Here is a 17,887-nt window from a genome sequence, read left to right on the forward strand (position 1 = left end):
GGCTACGGCCAAGTCCTTGGGCCTGTCGGCCCGCGCCAGCAATCTGCTGCCTTTCGCCCCTTTCGTGGCCAAGGAAGGGGCGCCCCACACATCCTGCTAGCCACGGGCCGCAGACTAACATCCAGCGCGGTGGCGGAAGTGGTAACCGCCATCGCGGTGCCCGGGGACAACGGCGAGGCCAGTCCACATCTACCACTGCAGCATCCGCCTCAAAGCCCTCCTAGTCCGAGCTTTCAGGCCCACGTGATGCCAGTGGGGGGCAGGGTTCACCATCACCTCCTCCACTGGCACAACATCACATCGGACAGGTGGGTGCTGCAAATCGTCCGAAGGGGCTACTCCCTCCCTTCGAGGCGACCCCTCCAGCCATGCCATCGCAGTACCACCACGTGTCGGGGGAATCACTTGAATCTTCTGCGAGAGGACGTTGCGGCCCTCTTGGCCAAAGGGGCCATCGAGCGCGTTCCTGGGCCAGAAGTAGGGTGTGGTTGTTACTCCCACTACTTTCTGGTTACCAAGAAGGGCAAAGGGGGCCTACGCCCTATCTTGGACCTGCGGAACGCAACGGCTTCCTCCGGAAGGAGAGGTTCAAGATGCTGACACTGGCTCAGGTCTTAGCTGCCCTGGACCCGGGAGACTGGATGGTAGCGTTGGACTTGCAGGACGCTTATTTCCACATCCCCGTCCTGCCGGCCCACCGGCGCTACCTGCGGTTCACGGTAGTCCACGAGCACTTTGAGTTTACCGTGCTCCCCTTCAGCCTTACCAGCACCCCACGGGTGTTCACGAAAGTGATGGCGGTGGTCGCAGCTCATCTGCGCAGGTTATGGGTTTCATTCTTTTCCTACCTCAACAACTGGTTGTTGAAGGCGGGCTCGCCCCAGACAGTCGTCACCCACCTCCAGACTACGGCCGACCTCCTGCACCTGCTGGGGTTCTCCATCAATGTGCCGAAGTCGCACCTGTGTCCCTCTCAGAAGCTCCTCTTCATCGGAGCGGTTCTAGACTCTGTGCAGTTTCGGGTTTATCCTCCCGAACAGCGGGTTCGGGATATTCAGGCTCTGATTCCGATCTTTCAGCCGTTATCCCGAGTCTCGGTCAGGTTGACGCTGCGGCTTCTGGGGCTGATGGCCTCCTGCATCCTTCTGGTGCATCACGCCAGGTGGCGGATGCGGGCTCTGCAGTGGGACCTGAAGTTTCAGTGGGCCCAGCATCAGGGCAACCTTTCCGACCATGTCTTGATCTCGGAGGGCACTGCAAGACAGTTGCAGTGGTGGCTCACGGACCGCGATTGGGTCAGCGGCAGATCCCTCTCCCTACCCCAACCGGAGCACGTAGTTGTGACAGACGCGTCCCTCCAGGGCTGGGGAGGCCATATGGGAGAGGCGGAGATCAGAGGCCTCTGGTCTCTGGCGGAGTCCCAGCTCCATATCAACCTACGGGAGCTGCGGGCGATCCGGCTTGCACTGAAGGCATTCCTCCCCTCTGTCCGGGGGAGTGTAGTGCAGGTGTTCACGGACAACACCACCGTCATGTGGTACTGCAACAAACAGGGCGTGGTGGGGTCGTGGACCCTATGCCAGGAGGCTGTACACCTCTGGCAGTGGCTGGAACATCAGTTCGTGACCCTGGTGGTTCAACACCTGGCAGGTTTCCTCTACGCCAGGGCGGACGAACTCAGCCATCGGTGCATGATGGATCACGAATGGCATCTGAACTTTGACGTGGCGCAAGGCCTCTTTCTGCAGTGAGGAGAGCCTTGGTTAGATCTATTCGCCACAGAAGAGAACGCGCAATGTCATCAGTTCTGCGCATTGGAATTTCCAAGGCGGCACTCGCTCGGAGACGCTTTTCGTCGCGAGTGGAGTTGCGGTCTGTTGTATGCCTTTCCGCCTATACCACTTCTGCCCAAAGTGCTGAAGAAGATCAGGCGCAACCGGGCCCAAGTCATCCTTGTGGCTACGTACTGGGCACGGAGGTTCTGGTATCCCAAGTTACTCAGCATGTATGTCGATCCCCCGATTTGTCCGCCCCTTCAGGAGGACCTTCTGTTGCAGCAGCAGGGGACGGTCCGCCACCCGAACCTGTCCAGTCTCCACTTACATGGGTGGAGATTGAGCGGCGGCAGTTGAGGCCATTTGACTTGCCTCCTGAAGTCTGTAATGTCATTCTGGCAGCCAGGCGTCCCTCCACAAAATCGGTATACGCCTGTAGATGGAACAAATTTGTGGCATGGTGCGCAGCAATGGCTGTGGATCCCCTTTCTGCCACTCTTTCAGAGGTTCTCCTCTTTCTTCTTTCTCTTGCCCAGCAGGGCTCTGCTCTGGGCACTCTGAAGGGCTACCTCTCGGCCATTTCCGCCTTCTTAAGGCTACCTGATCAGTCATCTTTGTTCAAGTCCCCGGTTGTAAATAGGTTTTTGAAGTGCATCACTCATATGTTTCCTCCAGTTCCTTTCGTGATGCCTCAGTGGGACTTGAACCTTGTTATAACTTTTCTGATGTGCGCTCCCTTTGAGCCACTTCATAACTGTCCTCTTCGCCTCCTTACTTTGAAGACCGCTTTCCTGGTTGCCATCACCCCTGCCAGGAGAGTGAGTGAGCTCCAGGCCCTTTCTTCTAAGCCTCCTTTCCTTTCAGTCCATCAGGACAAAGTTGTGTTGCGGACGCAACCTTCTTTTCTGCCCAAGGTAGTCACAGCCTTCCACATCGGGCAGTCCATCACTTTGCCCACCTTCTTTCCACCTCCGCATCCCTCGAAAGAGGAAGAGAGGCTCCACCGTCTGGACCCAAAACGTGCGCTCTCATTCTATTTTAATCGCACACGCCAGTTCCGGGTGGATGACCAACTCTTTGTTGGTTACGTGGGCGCTAAGAAGGGACGGGCGGTGCACAAACAAACCATTTCTCGATGGGTGCATCAAGGCTTGTTACTCTTTGGCTTGAAAGGAGCCTCCTGTGGGGTTTCGTGCCCATTCCACACGGGCCACGCCGGCTACTACTGCTGTCATGTGGCTACGTGGGCCTCGCTGCACACGTTTGCAAGACACTACTGTCTGGACAGCGAAGTCCGGAGAGATGGCTTTTTCGGCCGTTCCGTTCTCCAGGACTTTCTGGTGTGATCATTGGTTCGCAGACCTACCACCGGCGTTGGTATTGCTGGGGTATCTATTCTGAGATAAGGAATCTAATACTAACCTGTTTCTTTCATATGCCCAAGTTACTTACCTTCGGTAACAATATATTTGTAAGAAATAGTAGTTAGTATTAGATTCCTTACCGACCCACCCATCCTCCCCGTTCTGCGAACCGATATCTAGGGTTAAGGTCATCCCCTTTCAGGGCCCTAGTTTCATGGCACCAGTGTTGGTTTTATCATGCCTCTGCGTTTCTGGCGCGGAAAAGTTGTGTATAAGAACTGACGTCAGGGCGGCGTCTAAATATTCCGGCGACGTCATTGCCGACGACGGACGCTCAGCTGCAGACGACGCCTACCTACGCGCAAGGGTACTGCTATGCAAAAGTTTCCGTATCCAGTCTGACGCCCGGGGATATTCTAAGGTAAGGAATCTAATACTAACTACTGTTTCTTACAGATATATCAGTACCGAAGGTAAGTAACTAGTGCTTTAGTAGCAGTACTGGTCTTTAGGTGTTTGAATTGTAAGGCTCTGTGAATTCACAGAGACTATATCAATACAGATTTCCAATGTCTCTATTTTTGCAGCTTGGATCTCTTCCAGATTCACAAGCTGTTCATTGATTTATTATTCTGCCAACTAGTGGCTGGGTCTGGAAGATTCTCCACTTTGTTTTTTTTATTCTTTATTATACAGTGTCTTTTGTCCAACCACTGTGACCTGTCCATTCAAGTGAGACAATCACTTGAAAATAAGTACACATTGTTCATTTGGATATATGGTTTGAAATCGCCATGTATCAATCATTGGGCTAGTGTGAACCCCCTGTGACATCGAAGGTAAGGTCGCAATGCTCCAGTTTGGTTTTGCCATTTTAGGTTGTTTTAATCCCACCTTTGTGTTTGGAAACAGCGCTGTGCGCACCGAGTCAACAATCGTCAAAAGCACAAAGGGAGACACTGAGGAACATGAATGACTGAACTATAATGATGAATGTATAGCCTGTGTTTAGCTGTAAACCTGCTTGTTTCTGTAGTATTCTTGCTCCAGAAGGGATGAAAAACCTTTAACTGAGGCTCATTTCAAAGTGTCAGCATAAAGTAGCACAGAAGGCTGACCCAATTCAGAAAGGATCTCAAGACCTGGTTCTTTGACTGGACTGCAATACCCCCCCCCCACCCCTCCCACGCGCTTAACAGGTAGTGATTGATTGAAGGCATATAACATGCCTGCCAAAGGTAAAAAAAAGCCCAACGATTGTAAAACGAGAGGTTTTATTGCCCAGAGGATTAAAAGTGAGGGATCAATGATGCTAGGCACATTATGGCATGTGGAAAACCGTTCTCACTGAAAGAACTAGGTCTATCAGACTACAAGTGGAGTATTCCTCTCTTTTGAAGTTCAGTGATGCTGAATTGGTAAATAACTAATGTGCAGTAACAGAGGTTGTTGTCATTAAACTTATTGGCACTGCCGTTGGTTGTTTCCTTTTATCAGGCTCGAGTACAGCATGTCATGTACATGTTACTTTTGCTATATATTTTGTATTGTCTATGAAAGAAGCACATAATATAATCATCATATAGGATAATATAGCATCATAGTCCTGTCTGTGAAGATGTCCGCCAACAGAAGTTATTTTTAGCCTGAAAGTCTTGATTTCTGACAAATGTCGGAAGATACCAACTCAAACCTTACCAAATTGTTTCTGATACGTAATGTTATTCATGTAGGCACACATTCGAATGGCTTGGATTTTCAGAAGCAACCTGTGCCTGTCGGGGGAGCAATCAGTACAGCACAAGCCCAGGCACTCCTTGGACATCTCCACCAGGTACGATAAGGCAGTCATATCACTCTGCAAAAATTTTATTTTTTCCTGTTTCTTTGAGGAAAATACTTGATTGTGTTTTCACCATGTTAATGTCCTTGTGGTGCTGTGGACTGAGTGATGTGGTCTGTTACTGTTCTACTTCGTCCGAGAAAGTTATGAGAGCAACACAATTTTAAAGGTTTGTTGAAAAGATTAGTCCGAGATATTGCAGTGGGCTCATATATTGTATTTCAGTCATCTGTGGTGAAGAGTGCCCTACAGCATGTGTCTGCAAAATTAATGGTTTTCAACAGTAAGGAATCGGATGATCTTTCAGAGTGACTAGAAATGTAAGCGGATTGCTTTCCTTACTGCTTCCATGCCACCTCTTGAAGTCCCTCCTGACACTAGCCCAGGTTCCGGGACCTGCTCAAGGGGCCCTCTGCTCTTGGATCTACATGAATGTTGACAGACAGTGCACATGACTGTTAAATGTGAGGACGCTTGATAGAAACAGCCTTGCTAAGGCCTTCCCGTGCAAATTTGCTTTCCACTGCCTCGTGGCATTATTGGATGTCATGTCTGGGGTAAATATTGATGATTGCTTTTAATTATTGCAATTGTTTATAGTGCATGGGAGAATGAATGCTAATAATGCATGGGGTCAATATTGCTAATACTGCGTTGGTATTACTATTGCTTGTACTGCCTGGGGGTACCAGTGCTAAACAGCTGGTGTTTTTTATTTCTTGTATTGCTCCTGTTACTGAGTCTGCTGGGGGTCTTTATTGCTTGTACATCCTGCGGTAATTGTTGCTTGGTGCCGTTTCTTCTACTGTCTTTGGTCTTTATTGCTTCCTCCTGGGATCTCTCGTAATACTGCTGCTTGGTTCTATAATTACTTATGCTGCCTGGGCTCTAAGAGCTGCTAGTGCATGAGCACTTTATAGACTCATTGCTGCTTAAACTGCTTGTAGTAGTAACATTCATAGTGCCTGTGCTGCCTCTCTGGCCTGGTGTTGTCATTACTTTCGATGACTGAGATTATTTGTTGTGTGCAGGTCAGTATTTTTGCTTACACTTGCCAGTGATTTCTTATGCTGGCGAGACTCATTATTGCTTCTGCAGTGAAATTGCTGTTTGAGCTGCCTGCCACCATGCTCACTTCCTCCTGAACTTTCTGGGCTCATGGTCTCTGGGCCCTTTGCTGTGTGAATTTCTAGGCGTTGTTGCTGCTTCAGCTTCCAGGGCCCTGTTGCTGCTTGAATTTCCTGTGCATCATTGACGTCTTTTCTGCCTGGTGGGTGGGGCGTTGGGGGAGGGGCATTTGTGCCTGATCGTGAACCTTTTAGGACACATCCATTTCACTTTTCATTGTGCTATCCCAATTATTGTTGGGAACACTTGGATGTACTGACAACGTGTGACTCCATCCTGGGTAACATTATTAGAACTAGCTCTTTAAGGTTAGAGTAGACGAGACATGTACCTGATCAGGGTTTTGGATATAGGTTGTGCAACCTACATATTCATATTGGAATCCGAATACAAGCAGCAATTTTTGCAGAGTTTTGAACTCTTTTTGATAGCGCTTTACAAAATTTGAGCAATCTGAATGTTGACCTTATATGTAGAACAATACCTGATCTTCGTTGTAGAAGGCGATCAATTTACGACATCAGAATGTAATCAGTGCACCAATGAAGCATACCCATCTTTTAGATGACCGATTTGCCTTTATTAATGAGAACTGACAAGCTCATACACTATAATTGTTGCTGAATGCTTCGGTCATGTCTATGTAATCCTTGGAGCTCTTGTGGCGTTGAGCAGACTGTGTGTACATAGTAGAATATCACTGGGGGAAAACTAGAACATATGTCTGGTTGTTACAATAGTTACAAACAACCTTTGGCAACATGCCAGCTGATTCGAAAGACCACTGTTTTATTTGTGGTAAAGCAGGATTAATAGTTGTTCAACACAAGAGGTCGGCTTGCTTGTTTTGTTAATTTTCGCTGGAAGGGATCCGAGCCCATCGATCAGCCAAACTGAGTAGTCCTGTGGTATTTGTAACTCTGCCCGTCCATACTGAGGTCTGAACTCCAGCACCAGTCCTTTTTAGACAGCTGTGTGACTTTCAGGGCTCCTTCAAAGCATTCTTAAGGCCTTTATTGCACCAGACCCTTGGTTGTGAGCAGACACGCAATCAAGGGCCCAATTGAAGTCTAAGAATAATCTTTGCCCAGACCTGCTCCTTTTTCTCCAGAAGTGTTAACCCCGGAAGGTTCAGAGGTAGTTGAAAGGTCCATTATACCTTTGTTTTAGATTCCTCTGACTGGAGACTCCCAGCTCCACCTTTTCTTTCTGCTAGATCTACAGAGAAAAAGACTGTGGGTTGACACTTCTGTGTGGAATAAGCAAAATGTCAAGGCTGTGCCTGAAAGGAGATCCCTCTTAATCCACCCTCACTGCAGAACCTAGGGGGAAATCCGCGTTGGGAAGACATTTATTGAGCCCTTGCTGGCAAAGTACTTGTCCGTGGTTGCCTCCGACTAGTTTTTGAGCTTCTCTGTCCTTCTCCCTGGCATAGCTTGGCAGGGTTGCTAGTGCGAACTAAAAATGTTGAAGCCACCTACCATTTATGTTATGCATTTCCTGGAAAGGACTGTGTGCCGAGTAGCACAGTGGATATGGAACCTGTTGTGAGGAGAGGGGTTTTGTGATACTCCCATGAATCATAACACATTTTTGAAACTGAAACAGATGGTGGCAATTTCCTCAACTCTGGCTGTGCTCCTCCAAGACCTTTGCCCCTACATCTCCACTGTGTTCCAGGGATCCTGGAGTGGGGACACCTCTGACACTTTAGCTATGATAATAAAATATTACTTTGCATTAAAAAACCAACTCGCAATTCACTGACACAAGCAAAGGTTAAAATAATGTTCTAGTTAGGCATGATAAAAAGATCTGTTTTTGTTGAAAGTAACGTTATAGTTGGGTGAATGTCAGTGACAATGTTAACAGTTTGAACTTTAAAAAAAACAACCACAAATTCACGTTAGCAGAGCTAAATATAACTTGCACATCTGCCATGCACTGCTTATTACCTCACATATTACATCACTCATGACCTGCTCAGTGACATTTATAACATCTCTGATGACCTCTCGAATGACCTCACCCAACCTTTTTTGTACACATTTCTCTATAAACTTGTATAGGATTAGAGTGATGAAGGTAAGCACAAAATCGCTCAGAATAATATGAAGCATCATTACTGCTGTCATACATGCATACAACCCTCATAGATAAAGCAAGCTTATGTTATGTGCAACATTGACCCTATGCCATATACTTCATGTGTAGCCAAGTTTATGTTGACTATGGACCTCAAATGAAAGGGTAACCAATCCTGCACACAGTGTTCAATATGTATACAACCATTCGGGGAAAACCAAGTTCCTCCAGATAATCGGGCCCTGTTGTATAAGTAATGCATATGGCCAATCTTTACCTATATCAAACCCCTGCCAGACACTGCACCTAGATTAAGAAATGAAGTGGTTATGAGTAGAAAAGTGGGTTCTGTTAACACGGTTTACTCTGTGTAGATAGTGTACTCTATACCACACTGTTTGCAGACAGTGAAACTCTTATGAGAAATACACCACAGAGTATTAAAAGGAATCTGCTAAGAACTGTGTACACTCTGTGCAAACCTAGTTATAAAAGACTATTCACTTAAAATTACCAAGGTCTGAAAGTGCTAAAGATCGTGCTACCTGCAGCCTTCATACTGTGGTGAAAACTTTACAGATAACCCATTTTTTGAAGCAAATCAAGCACATGTACGTAGGTTAGCACCTGGTGCACACAGACTTATATTATTTAGAAATTCTCATGTTGAGCTGCTTCTGTCTAATAACTAAAGGCTGCTTACAATACTTAATGTTGTATGTACAAACTTTGCCCTATTGCAGACTTTTTCTGCAGAGCCATAAAACTTGTTTGGAACTTGCTGAACACAAGTTGTCAGCTGTCACCGGCACACCAAATTAGTTTTCAATACAAAGAGTTATAACGTTTTCAATACCTTTACACACCTAAGATGCATTAGGTGCACATGCGTTTTGTAAATACACCAATTAGCTGTGCACAGGCAGTATAAAACTATGTAGAAAAGTAATATGATAGTTACCTATTTTGGAAAAGGGGGATGGTGATGGACAGAGTTTCTGAATGATGCAGAATACTCTTACCAAGTCAAGAGATCATGGTTTTAATCCATCACCGTTTTTTAGCTCACTGCACCATCCCAGCTCAGAACCTGGCTATATGCAAATTAGTCTGTTCCTGTCCCAGTGCATGATGGGAACAGGGCAAACCAAACTACCAAGCCAATTCTTATACTGGGAAGGAAACAAGCTTCCGGGGACCGGTTTCTGGCATCACAGCCTTCTTCGGCCCGGCTTGCTTGAATCCTGATGGTGCAATGAGCAAGGGACTCACGTCTGAGTATACCCTCCCACACATAGTGTGGATAAAACCGATTTTGGAAAAGGGGGATGGTGATGGACAGAGTTTCTGAATGATGCAGAATACTCTTACCAAGTCAAGAGATCATGGTTTTAATCCATCACCGTTTTTTAGCTCACTGCACCATCCCAGCTCAGAACCTGGCTATATGCAAATTAGTCTGTTCCTGTCCCAGTGCATGATGGGAACAGGGCAAACCAAACTACCAAGCCAATTCTTATACTGGGAAGGAAACAAGCTTCCGGGGACCGGTTTCTGGCATCACAGCCTTCTTCGGCCCGGCTTGCTTGAATCCTGATGGTGCAATGAGCAAGGGACTCACGTCTGAGTATACCCTCCCACACATAGTGTGGATAAAACCGATTTTGGAAAAGGGGGATGGTGATGGACAGAGTTTCTGAATGATGCAGAATACTCTTACCAAGTCAAGAGATCATGGTTTTAATCCATCACCGTTTTTTAGCTCACTGCACCATCCCAGCTCAGAACCTGGCTATATGCAAATTAGTCTGTTCCTGTCCCAGTGCATGATGGGAACAGGGCAAACCAAACTACCAAGCCAATTCTTATACTGGGAAGGAAACAAGCTTCCGGGGACCGGTTTCTGGCATCACAGCCTTCTTCGGCCCGGCTTGCTTGAATCCTGATGGTGCAATGAGCAAGGGACTCACGTCTGAGTATACCCTCCCACACATAGTGTGGATAAAACCGATTTTGGAAAAGGGGGATGGTGATGGACAGAGTTTCTGAATGATGCAGAATACTCTTACCAAGTCAAGAGATCATGGTTTTAATCCATCACCGTTTTTTAGCTCACTGCACCATCCCAGCTCAGAACCTGGCTATATGCAAATTAGTCTGTTCCTGTCCCAGTGCATGATGGGAACAGGGCAAACCAAACTACCAAGCCAATTCTTATACTGGGAAGGAAACAAGCTTCCGGGGACCGGTTTCTGGCATCACAGCCTTCTTCGGCCCGGCTTGCTTGAATCCTGATGGTGCAATGAGCAAGGGACTCACGTCTGAGTATACCCTCCCACACATAGTGTGGATAAAACCGATTTTGGAAAAGGGGGATGGTGATGGACAGAGTTTCTGAATGATGCAGAATACTCTTACCAAGTCAAGAGATCATGGTTTTAATCCATCACCGTTTTTTAGCTCACTGCACCATCCCAGCTCAGAACCTGGCTATATGCAAATTAGTCTGTTCCTGTCCCAGTGCATGATGGGAACAGGGCAAACCAAACTACCAAGCCAATTCTTATACTGGGAAGGAAACAAGCTTCCGGGGACCGGTTTCTGGCATCACAGCCTTCTTCGGCCCGGCTTGCTTGAATCCTGATGGTGCAATGAGCAAGGGACTCACGTCTGAGTATACCCTCCCACACATAGTGTGGATAAAACCGATTTTGGAAAAGGGGGATTCAAGCAAGCCGGGCCGAAGAAGGCTGTGATGCCAGAAACCGGTCCCCGGAAGCTTGTTTCCTTACCAGTATAAGAATTGGCTTGGTAGTTTGGTTTGCCCTGTTCCCATCATGCACTGGGACAGGAACAGACTAATTTGCATATAGCCAGGTTCTGAGCTGGGATGGTGCATTGAGCTAAAAAACGGTGATGGATTAAAACCATGATCTCTTGACTTGGTAAGAGTATTCTGCATCATTCAGAAACTCTGTCCATCACCACCCCCCTTTTCCAAAATCGGTTTATCCACACTATGTGTGGGAGGGTATGCTCAGACGTGAGTCCCTTGCTCATTGCACCATCAGGATTCAAGCAAGCCGGGCCGAAGAAGGCTGTGATGCCAGAAACCGGTCCCCGGAAGCTTGTTTCCTTACCAGTATAAGAATTGGCTTGGTAGTTTGGTTTGCCCTGTTCCCATCATGCACTGGGACAGGAACAGACTAATTTGCATATAGCCAGGTTCCGAGCTGGGATGGTGCATTGAGCTAAAAAACGGTGATGGATTAAAACCATGATCTCTTGACTTGGTAAGAGTATTCTGCATCATTCAGAAACTCTGTCCATCACCACCCCCCTTTTCCAAAATCGGTTTATCCACACTATGTGTGGGAGGGTATGCTCAGACGTGAGTCCCTTGCTCATTGCACCATCAGGATTCAAGCAAGCCGGGCCGAAGAAGGCTGTGATGCCAGAAACCGGTCCCCGGAAGCTTGTTTCCTTACCAGTATAAGAATTGGCTTGGTAGTTTGGTTTGCCCTGTTCCCATCATGCACTGGGACAGGAACAGACTAATTTGCATATAGCCAGGTTCTGAGCTGGGATGGTGCATTGAGCTAAAAAACGGTGATGGATTAAAACCATGATCTCTTGACTTGGTAAGAGTATTCTGCATCATTCAGAAACTCTGTCCATCACCACCCCCCTTTTCCAAAATCGGTTTATCCACACTATGTGTGGGAGGGTATGCTCAGACGTGAGTCCCTTGCTCATTGCACCATCAGGATTCAAGCAAGCCGGGCCGAAGAAGGCTGTGATGCCAGAAACCGGTCCCCGGAAGCTTGTTTCCTTACCAGTATAAGAATTGGCTTGGTAGTTTGGTTTGCCCTGTTCCCATCATGCACTGGGACAGGAACAGACTAATTTGCATATAGCCAGGTTCTGAGCTGGGATGGTGCATTGAGCTAAAAAACGGTGATGGATTAAAACCATGATCTCTTGACTTGGTAAGAGTATTCTGCATCATTCAGAAACTCTGTCCATCACCACCCCCCTTTTCCAAAATCGGTTTATCCACACTATGTGTGGGAGGGTATGCTCAGACGTGAGTCCCTTGCTCATTGCACCATCAGGATTCAAGCAAGCCGGGCCGAAGAAGGCTGTGATGCCAGAAACCGGTCCCCGGAAGCTTGTTTCCTTACCAGTATAAGAATTGGCTTGGTAGTTTGGTTTGCCCTGTTCCCATCATGCACTGGGACAGGAACAGACTAATTTGCATATAGCCAGGTTCTGAGCTGGGATGGTGCATTGAGCTAAAAAACGGTGATGGATTAAAACCATGATCTCTTGACTTGGTAAGAGTATTCTGCATCATTCAGAAACTCTGTCCATCACCACCCCCCTTTTCCAAAATATGATAGTTACCTGCCACTATGCAAACCATAAAAAACTAGTACACCCATTGGATGATGTTATTAGTGATGTAATTTGAGGTTTCATCAATGATGTCATAAATATGTCATGAGTTATGTTATACCTGTGGTCATAAGCAATGTTTAGTGGGTGTGCAAGTTTTAGTTAGCTGCGCTAACTATTTTTTAAACATAAACATCTTTTTGTTCACACCTAACTATAACATTACACGTTATATATGATTCCAACACAATCCTCACATAAACCACTACGGAATTAATCCAGATTTAATGAATACCCATGATAAAAACAGCAATGTCCATGCATTCAGCTTTACTCCTTGATCACAACCTGAGGTCAGGCTCTAGGTTAACTGATGACAGGGTTCCTGTGCCAATCCACCAGTGTGCATGGCTGAAAGCTGTGCGTGGCAGGGAATGGCAGAGGGTTGGTTGGGTGCTGGCCCTGGCCTCAAGCCTTGCACCCACTTCACATGGCCGAAGACAGAGGTTGACTGCTCATGGCAGGTTGGATTCAGGGCCTTGCCTAAGGCGGGTGCACTTGAATGGTTCAAAATTAAGTCCTAATAAAGTGAAACTTACTGGAAAAGCACAGTAAAAAACAGAGTTATGTTCTTGGTTCAAACACGACAAGCTATAGCTATTGCCTATAACGTTTGAACACATGGATGGATCTGCGCAATAATTGAATTGCAAATGGCAATTTTCGTGAACATCCGTCCAAGGGACAAAAAGTTAAGGTTAGGCAGGCGGTTTTTCAATTTTATCTTGCTTAGTAAATTTTGCTTGCACCTGTTGCAAAATGGTAGAACTGTCCTCTGAATGTGTATGTTTATTGGCTTGGTTTAAATCTGTTCAGTAATGTGAGATATAAGCGTTTAAAAAAGTTGCTGACTGGAAAGAGTTAACCATTTTGTATATCTTTTACGTTTAAAACTGCAATTCTGAAATCACAAATCTGCTCATTCACACATTCACATTTTAATCTTTTCTTAAATTGGATTGGCTGGCTGAGGAAGGGGATTTTTTTCCAGCCATCTTGAAATTCACATTAATTAAAAAAATGAAATTAAAAATGGTTTCCCTTTGGGGGAAAACACATTTTACAGGTGTGTGACTCCATGGACTGCAGCTGGGCACACCAGTGATGGATATTGAAAAATGCTCCAAAAAACCAAAGGTTTTGCAGTGATAAAATTGTGGTTTTGAAGGAAAATCACAAACTTACAGCTGACATTTTTTGAGCATTAATAAAGGCACCATTTTGCGCAGAAAATATATATCTTTTTTAATTGAAAAATAAATATGGGAAAAAGGTTTTTGATATATTTTTTTTTTTTTAAACTTGGGAAAACTTGCGTATAGCCAAAGGATATTTGTAACAGGGGATGGCTGCCTATATTGGCAACTAGTGGTGGGACGGAACTCTGTGGCGGGTTGGTTGCAGGTCTTGGCCAAAATGAGTCTGAGTTGATAAAGTGAATGTAAAACAAAAAACTAGAGATTCACTAAAAACAGTTAAAAATGAGTTATGATTCTGACTCCAATACGAACACGCTAAAATTCACCATTTACGGTTAACCATGCCCATCACAGCGTAATTTTTCCCGCTGTGCTAATGCACCACGTTGCCGATGGCACAGGAACAAAAGACAGACTATCTAGAGAAAAACATGGATATAGCCATGCTGTGTGTGTTGCTATCTCTAACTAGCAGGTGAGTTTGTGTGGTTTAGTATGTTTGAATCAAAACCATAACTCAGTTTTTATGTGTGGTTTTTCTGTGAATCTCTGATAACCTTAACTACACCTGTATTTTTATCTTTGGTTATTAAATCTGGGCACCAGACAAGGATGCCCCCTCTCCCCAGGCCTCTTCCTGCTGGCTCTAGAACCCCTTCTAGCCAGAATAAGAGACAACACAGGTATAACAGGCGTCAAGATCAGAGAGAAGACAGTCAAACTAGCGGCGTATGCAGATGACATCCTAATCACAACAGCAAACCCCTCTCCGTCAATAAAAGCGCTCATGGTCACAATAGGAGAGTACGCGGGAGCCTCAGGCTACAAACTCAACAAAGATAAATCGGAGTGCAAGCCAATGAATGTCCACACCACAAGAGAGGTCCTAGGCGATTCCGGACTGGCATGGCAGACTAAACCACTAAAATACCTAGGACTGCACTTTGGAAGGGACCTCACATCAACGCTCCAACACAACGAGGACCTCACACTGAAAAAAATAAAAGAAAGACTAGAACTATGGTCGCCAAAATACATAAGCTGGTGGGGAAGAATAGAAACCATCAAAATGATGATAACTCCAGCGATAAACTACACGCTAACAATGCTACCACTCCCAATGACAGAAGCCTTCCACAAAAAACTAGACCAACTCATAAACGTCTTCCTATGGAAAAACAAAAAACCCAGGATAAGCCTACAAAAACTAAGACTGTCAAAGGAACTTGGAGGCCTCAATCTGGCAAACTTCAAAACATACCAAACGGCATGCCTGGCGAGACAGGGTATTGCCTGGATAGACGAGACACAAACATACAAACCAGTCTGGCTAGAGGTTGAGAAAGACATCCTGGGAGGGCTCAAGCCAATGGCCCTTCTAACAGCAAACAGACACCCCCAAAAGACTAACACCATACTGAAACACACGAGGGAAGCGCTGATGAAAATAGACAGACGCATGGCGCAGAAGCTGAGAGGCACAGCATGGGAGTCTATCTGGTTCAACACAAAAGTAACTTATCACGGAGCAACAATGCACAACGACATATGGATCGAGAAAGGTATCAGCCTCCCCAACCAGACGGAAACCAAGCGAGGACCGCTGACGTTCCAGAACCTACAGCAGCTACACGACCTCCCGAACCAAGAGCTCTACAACTTCCTCAAGATCAAGACAGCCGTAACGAAAGTGAACTTACATAAAGGGGAACCAAGCATCATCAAGTACCTGCAAGTCCTCAACTCAGCAGGTCACCAAACTGCAAAGATCTACAAGCTCCTGAGCCCCTCCACACTGGCGCAGAACAAGAAAGTAACCAACACATGGGAAACGCTCCTGGGCAGGCAACTGAATGAAAGAGAACGGGCAAAAATGTGGAGCTCAGCGACAACAAACAAAGTCACCCCACAACTAGCGCAAACAAAGTTCTGGCTCCTCCACAGGGCCTACTGGACACCGTCCAAACTCCACAAGGTAGGCATCGCAGAATCGGGCAATTGCTGGAACTGCCAGAAAGAAGAAGGCACCCTCGAACACCTCATCTTCACATGTGCGAAAGTCAGGAAGTTCTGGACACAGATCAACACCTTCATAAACGACATGCTCAATGCTGACCTCACAATCAGTTTCGCAAGCCTGGCGACAGAACACCTAACCGCGAACTTAAAAAGTAGAGAAGAGAGAGAACTACTAGACCTGCTCCTCACAGCGGCCCTAAAAATAATCCTGACAAACTGGAAGAACACAGCCAAAGCAAACTTTAAAACATGGATTAATTGGGTCACCTTCCTGAGAGGAGCAGACAACATCACAGGCAACTTCTCGAAAGAACACAACGCCAAAGTACACATGTGGGGCCCACTCGACGAGCACCTGAGGAAGACCCAGTAAAGGACAACAACAAACCCCCCCCCTTCTTCTCCCTTTCTCTCCTTTCTCTTCTTTTCTTTCCCTCCTCGTAACTGGGGGAAAACAAACGAAAAGAGCGCACATCCACAAATGGACTGTAGATATAAAAAACCGCTAATGTACACTCCACCTATATGTATATTTTTTTGTATGTTTCTGTTATTCGTGCTGATGCCAATAAAAGCCTTTACAAATAAAAAAAAAATAATAATAAAATAAAAAAAAAAAAAAAAAATCTCAGCATATGTTTGGAAAAAACTAAAACTCACCTAAAAAACTATAGTTAAAGTGCATTCATCGTTCTGGAATAAAACTGAAAAGCCTCTGAAATTCACAAGTTATGATCAGGAGCACAATCTGTAACAACCATGCACACCATAACTTTCACACCAAATGCAGTGCTCAGGACCTTATCCACACTGAAATACTATTGTAAATATTGTAAATCATTTTGCAGGTTATATTACCCTTACGTCCTTGAGAAAGATGACTGTGGAGGTAGTAGCATTTATTGGTTTGATTGTGTTTCGTTACATTTCATTTTAAGTGTTATTGTTGTAAATAATTGGAGGCTATAAGCATTGCATTGCCCCCGGGAAGGCCTTACACAAACAGTCCATGGGCTACCAACTCTTTCAGCCTTGAGCTGCTAAGGTTTCCTTCAGGGGTATCTTGTGGCCAGGTCATGCACCCAAGCCTCCGTGCATGACCAACTCCTACTACACCAACCTTCAGCCGTACACTACAGAGGTTGTTTGTAGTCTTTCACCAGGCCTAGATTTCTTGGTGGATTTCAAAATGTAATTCACCGTCCCAGCAAGTGTCCTGATCTGGTACTACAAATGTAGGGTAAGCTTCACTGACCTTGCCAGATCTGCGGTTCTGGAACCAGGTCTGAGATTCCAGCTGTAGGTCCGTAATGTTCTGTGCCACTTTCCCTAGATTGACGCCCCCCACCTGGGATTCTTGGAAACATGGGGCCCTGGCTGGGAACAGTGTTACAGCCGTTGGTTCTGCGAACATGGATGGTGGTTCTGCGAACCTGGCCACTGGCCCTGCAAACCCCACAGTAAAATGGCTTAAAGAGGATGAAAAGCTCTGATGGCCCATAAGATAAAGTACAGGTTTTAATTTTTTAATTTGCAGAGTGCCATGAGCCTGCGTTTGCAAAACTGTTAATTAACTGTGCGATATCACAAAAATTTAACCACTTCGTGCTAAACCCTATTTGCGTAAAGAATCCAAAGTGGATGTTTTTGGAAAGTGAATGCTAATTTGTTGAACAGCTCCAAAATTCTAGAGAAAACAAAAAAATGCATTTTCAATAGAATCACTGACCTAGCTAGAACTATAGCTATCGCCGCCTGGGTGCTGAGTGGATAGGTGGTGTTCTTTATTGGCATAAATATTGCGAGCTCACAAGGGTTGCACAGCCTCCACACAAACCCTGCACCCAACCCTCCATGGGCTGGAGATGGTTGGGTGTCTCATGGATACTTACAGGCGGCTCATCCTAACATCAGACCAAATTTATTTGCAGAAAAGTAAGCATTTACAACCAGGTGCAAAGTAGTTTATTGACACAAAAGTAAATGGCTTTCACAGGAGCCTTGATCACAACATAT

The 17,887-nt window shown here is 45.8% G+C and overlaps 1 protein-coding gene across 6 annotated transcripts in view; it reads left to right on the plus strand.

Moving 5' to 3' along the window:
* The window catches only part of POU2F1 (POU class 2 homeobox 1), a 615,583-nt gene that overhangs the window by 256,320 nt on the left and 341,376 nt on the right, over window positions 1-17,887 (plus strand). For all 6 annotated transcript variants that reach the window (XM_078656693.1, XM_078656695.1, XM_078656696.1 and 3 more), the window contains exon 5: window positions 4,873-4,973. In XM_078656693.1, coding sequence (XP_078512819.1) covers window positions 4,873-4,973 — 101 coding nt within the window. The remainder of the gene's footprint in view (window positions 1-4,872; window positions 4,974-17,887) is intronic.

The sequence above is a fragment of the Lissotriton helveticus genome, chromosome 8 (assembly GCF_964261635.1).
Source record: "Lissotriton helveticus chromosome 8, aLisHel1.1, whole genome shotgun sequence".
Taxonomy (NCBI): Eukaryota; Metazoa; Chordata; class Amphibia; order Caudata; family Salamandridae; genus Lissotriton; species Lissotriton helveticus.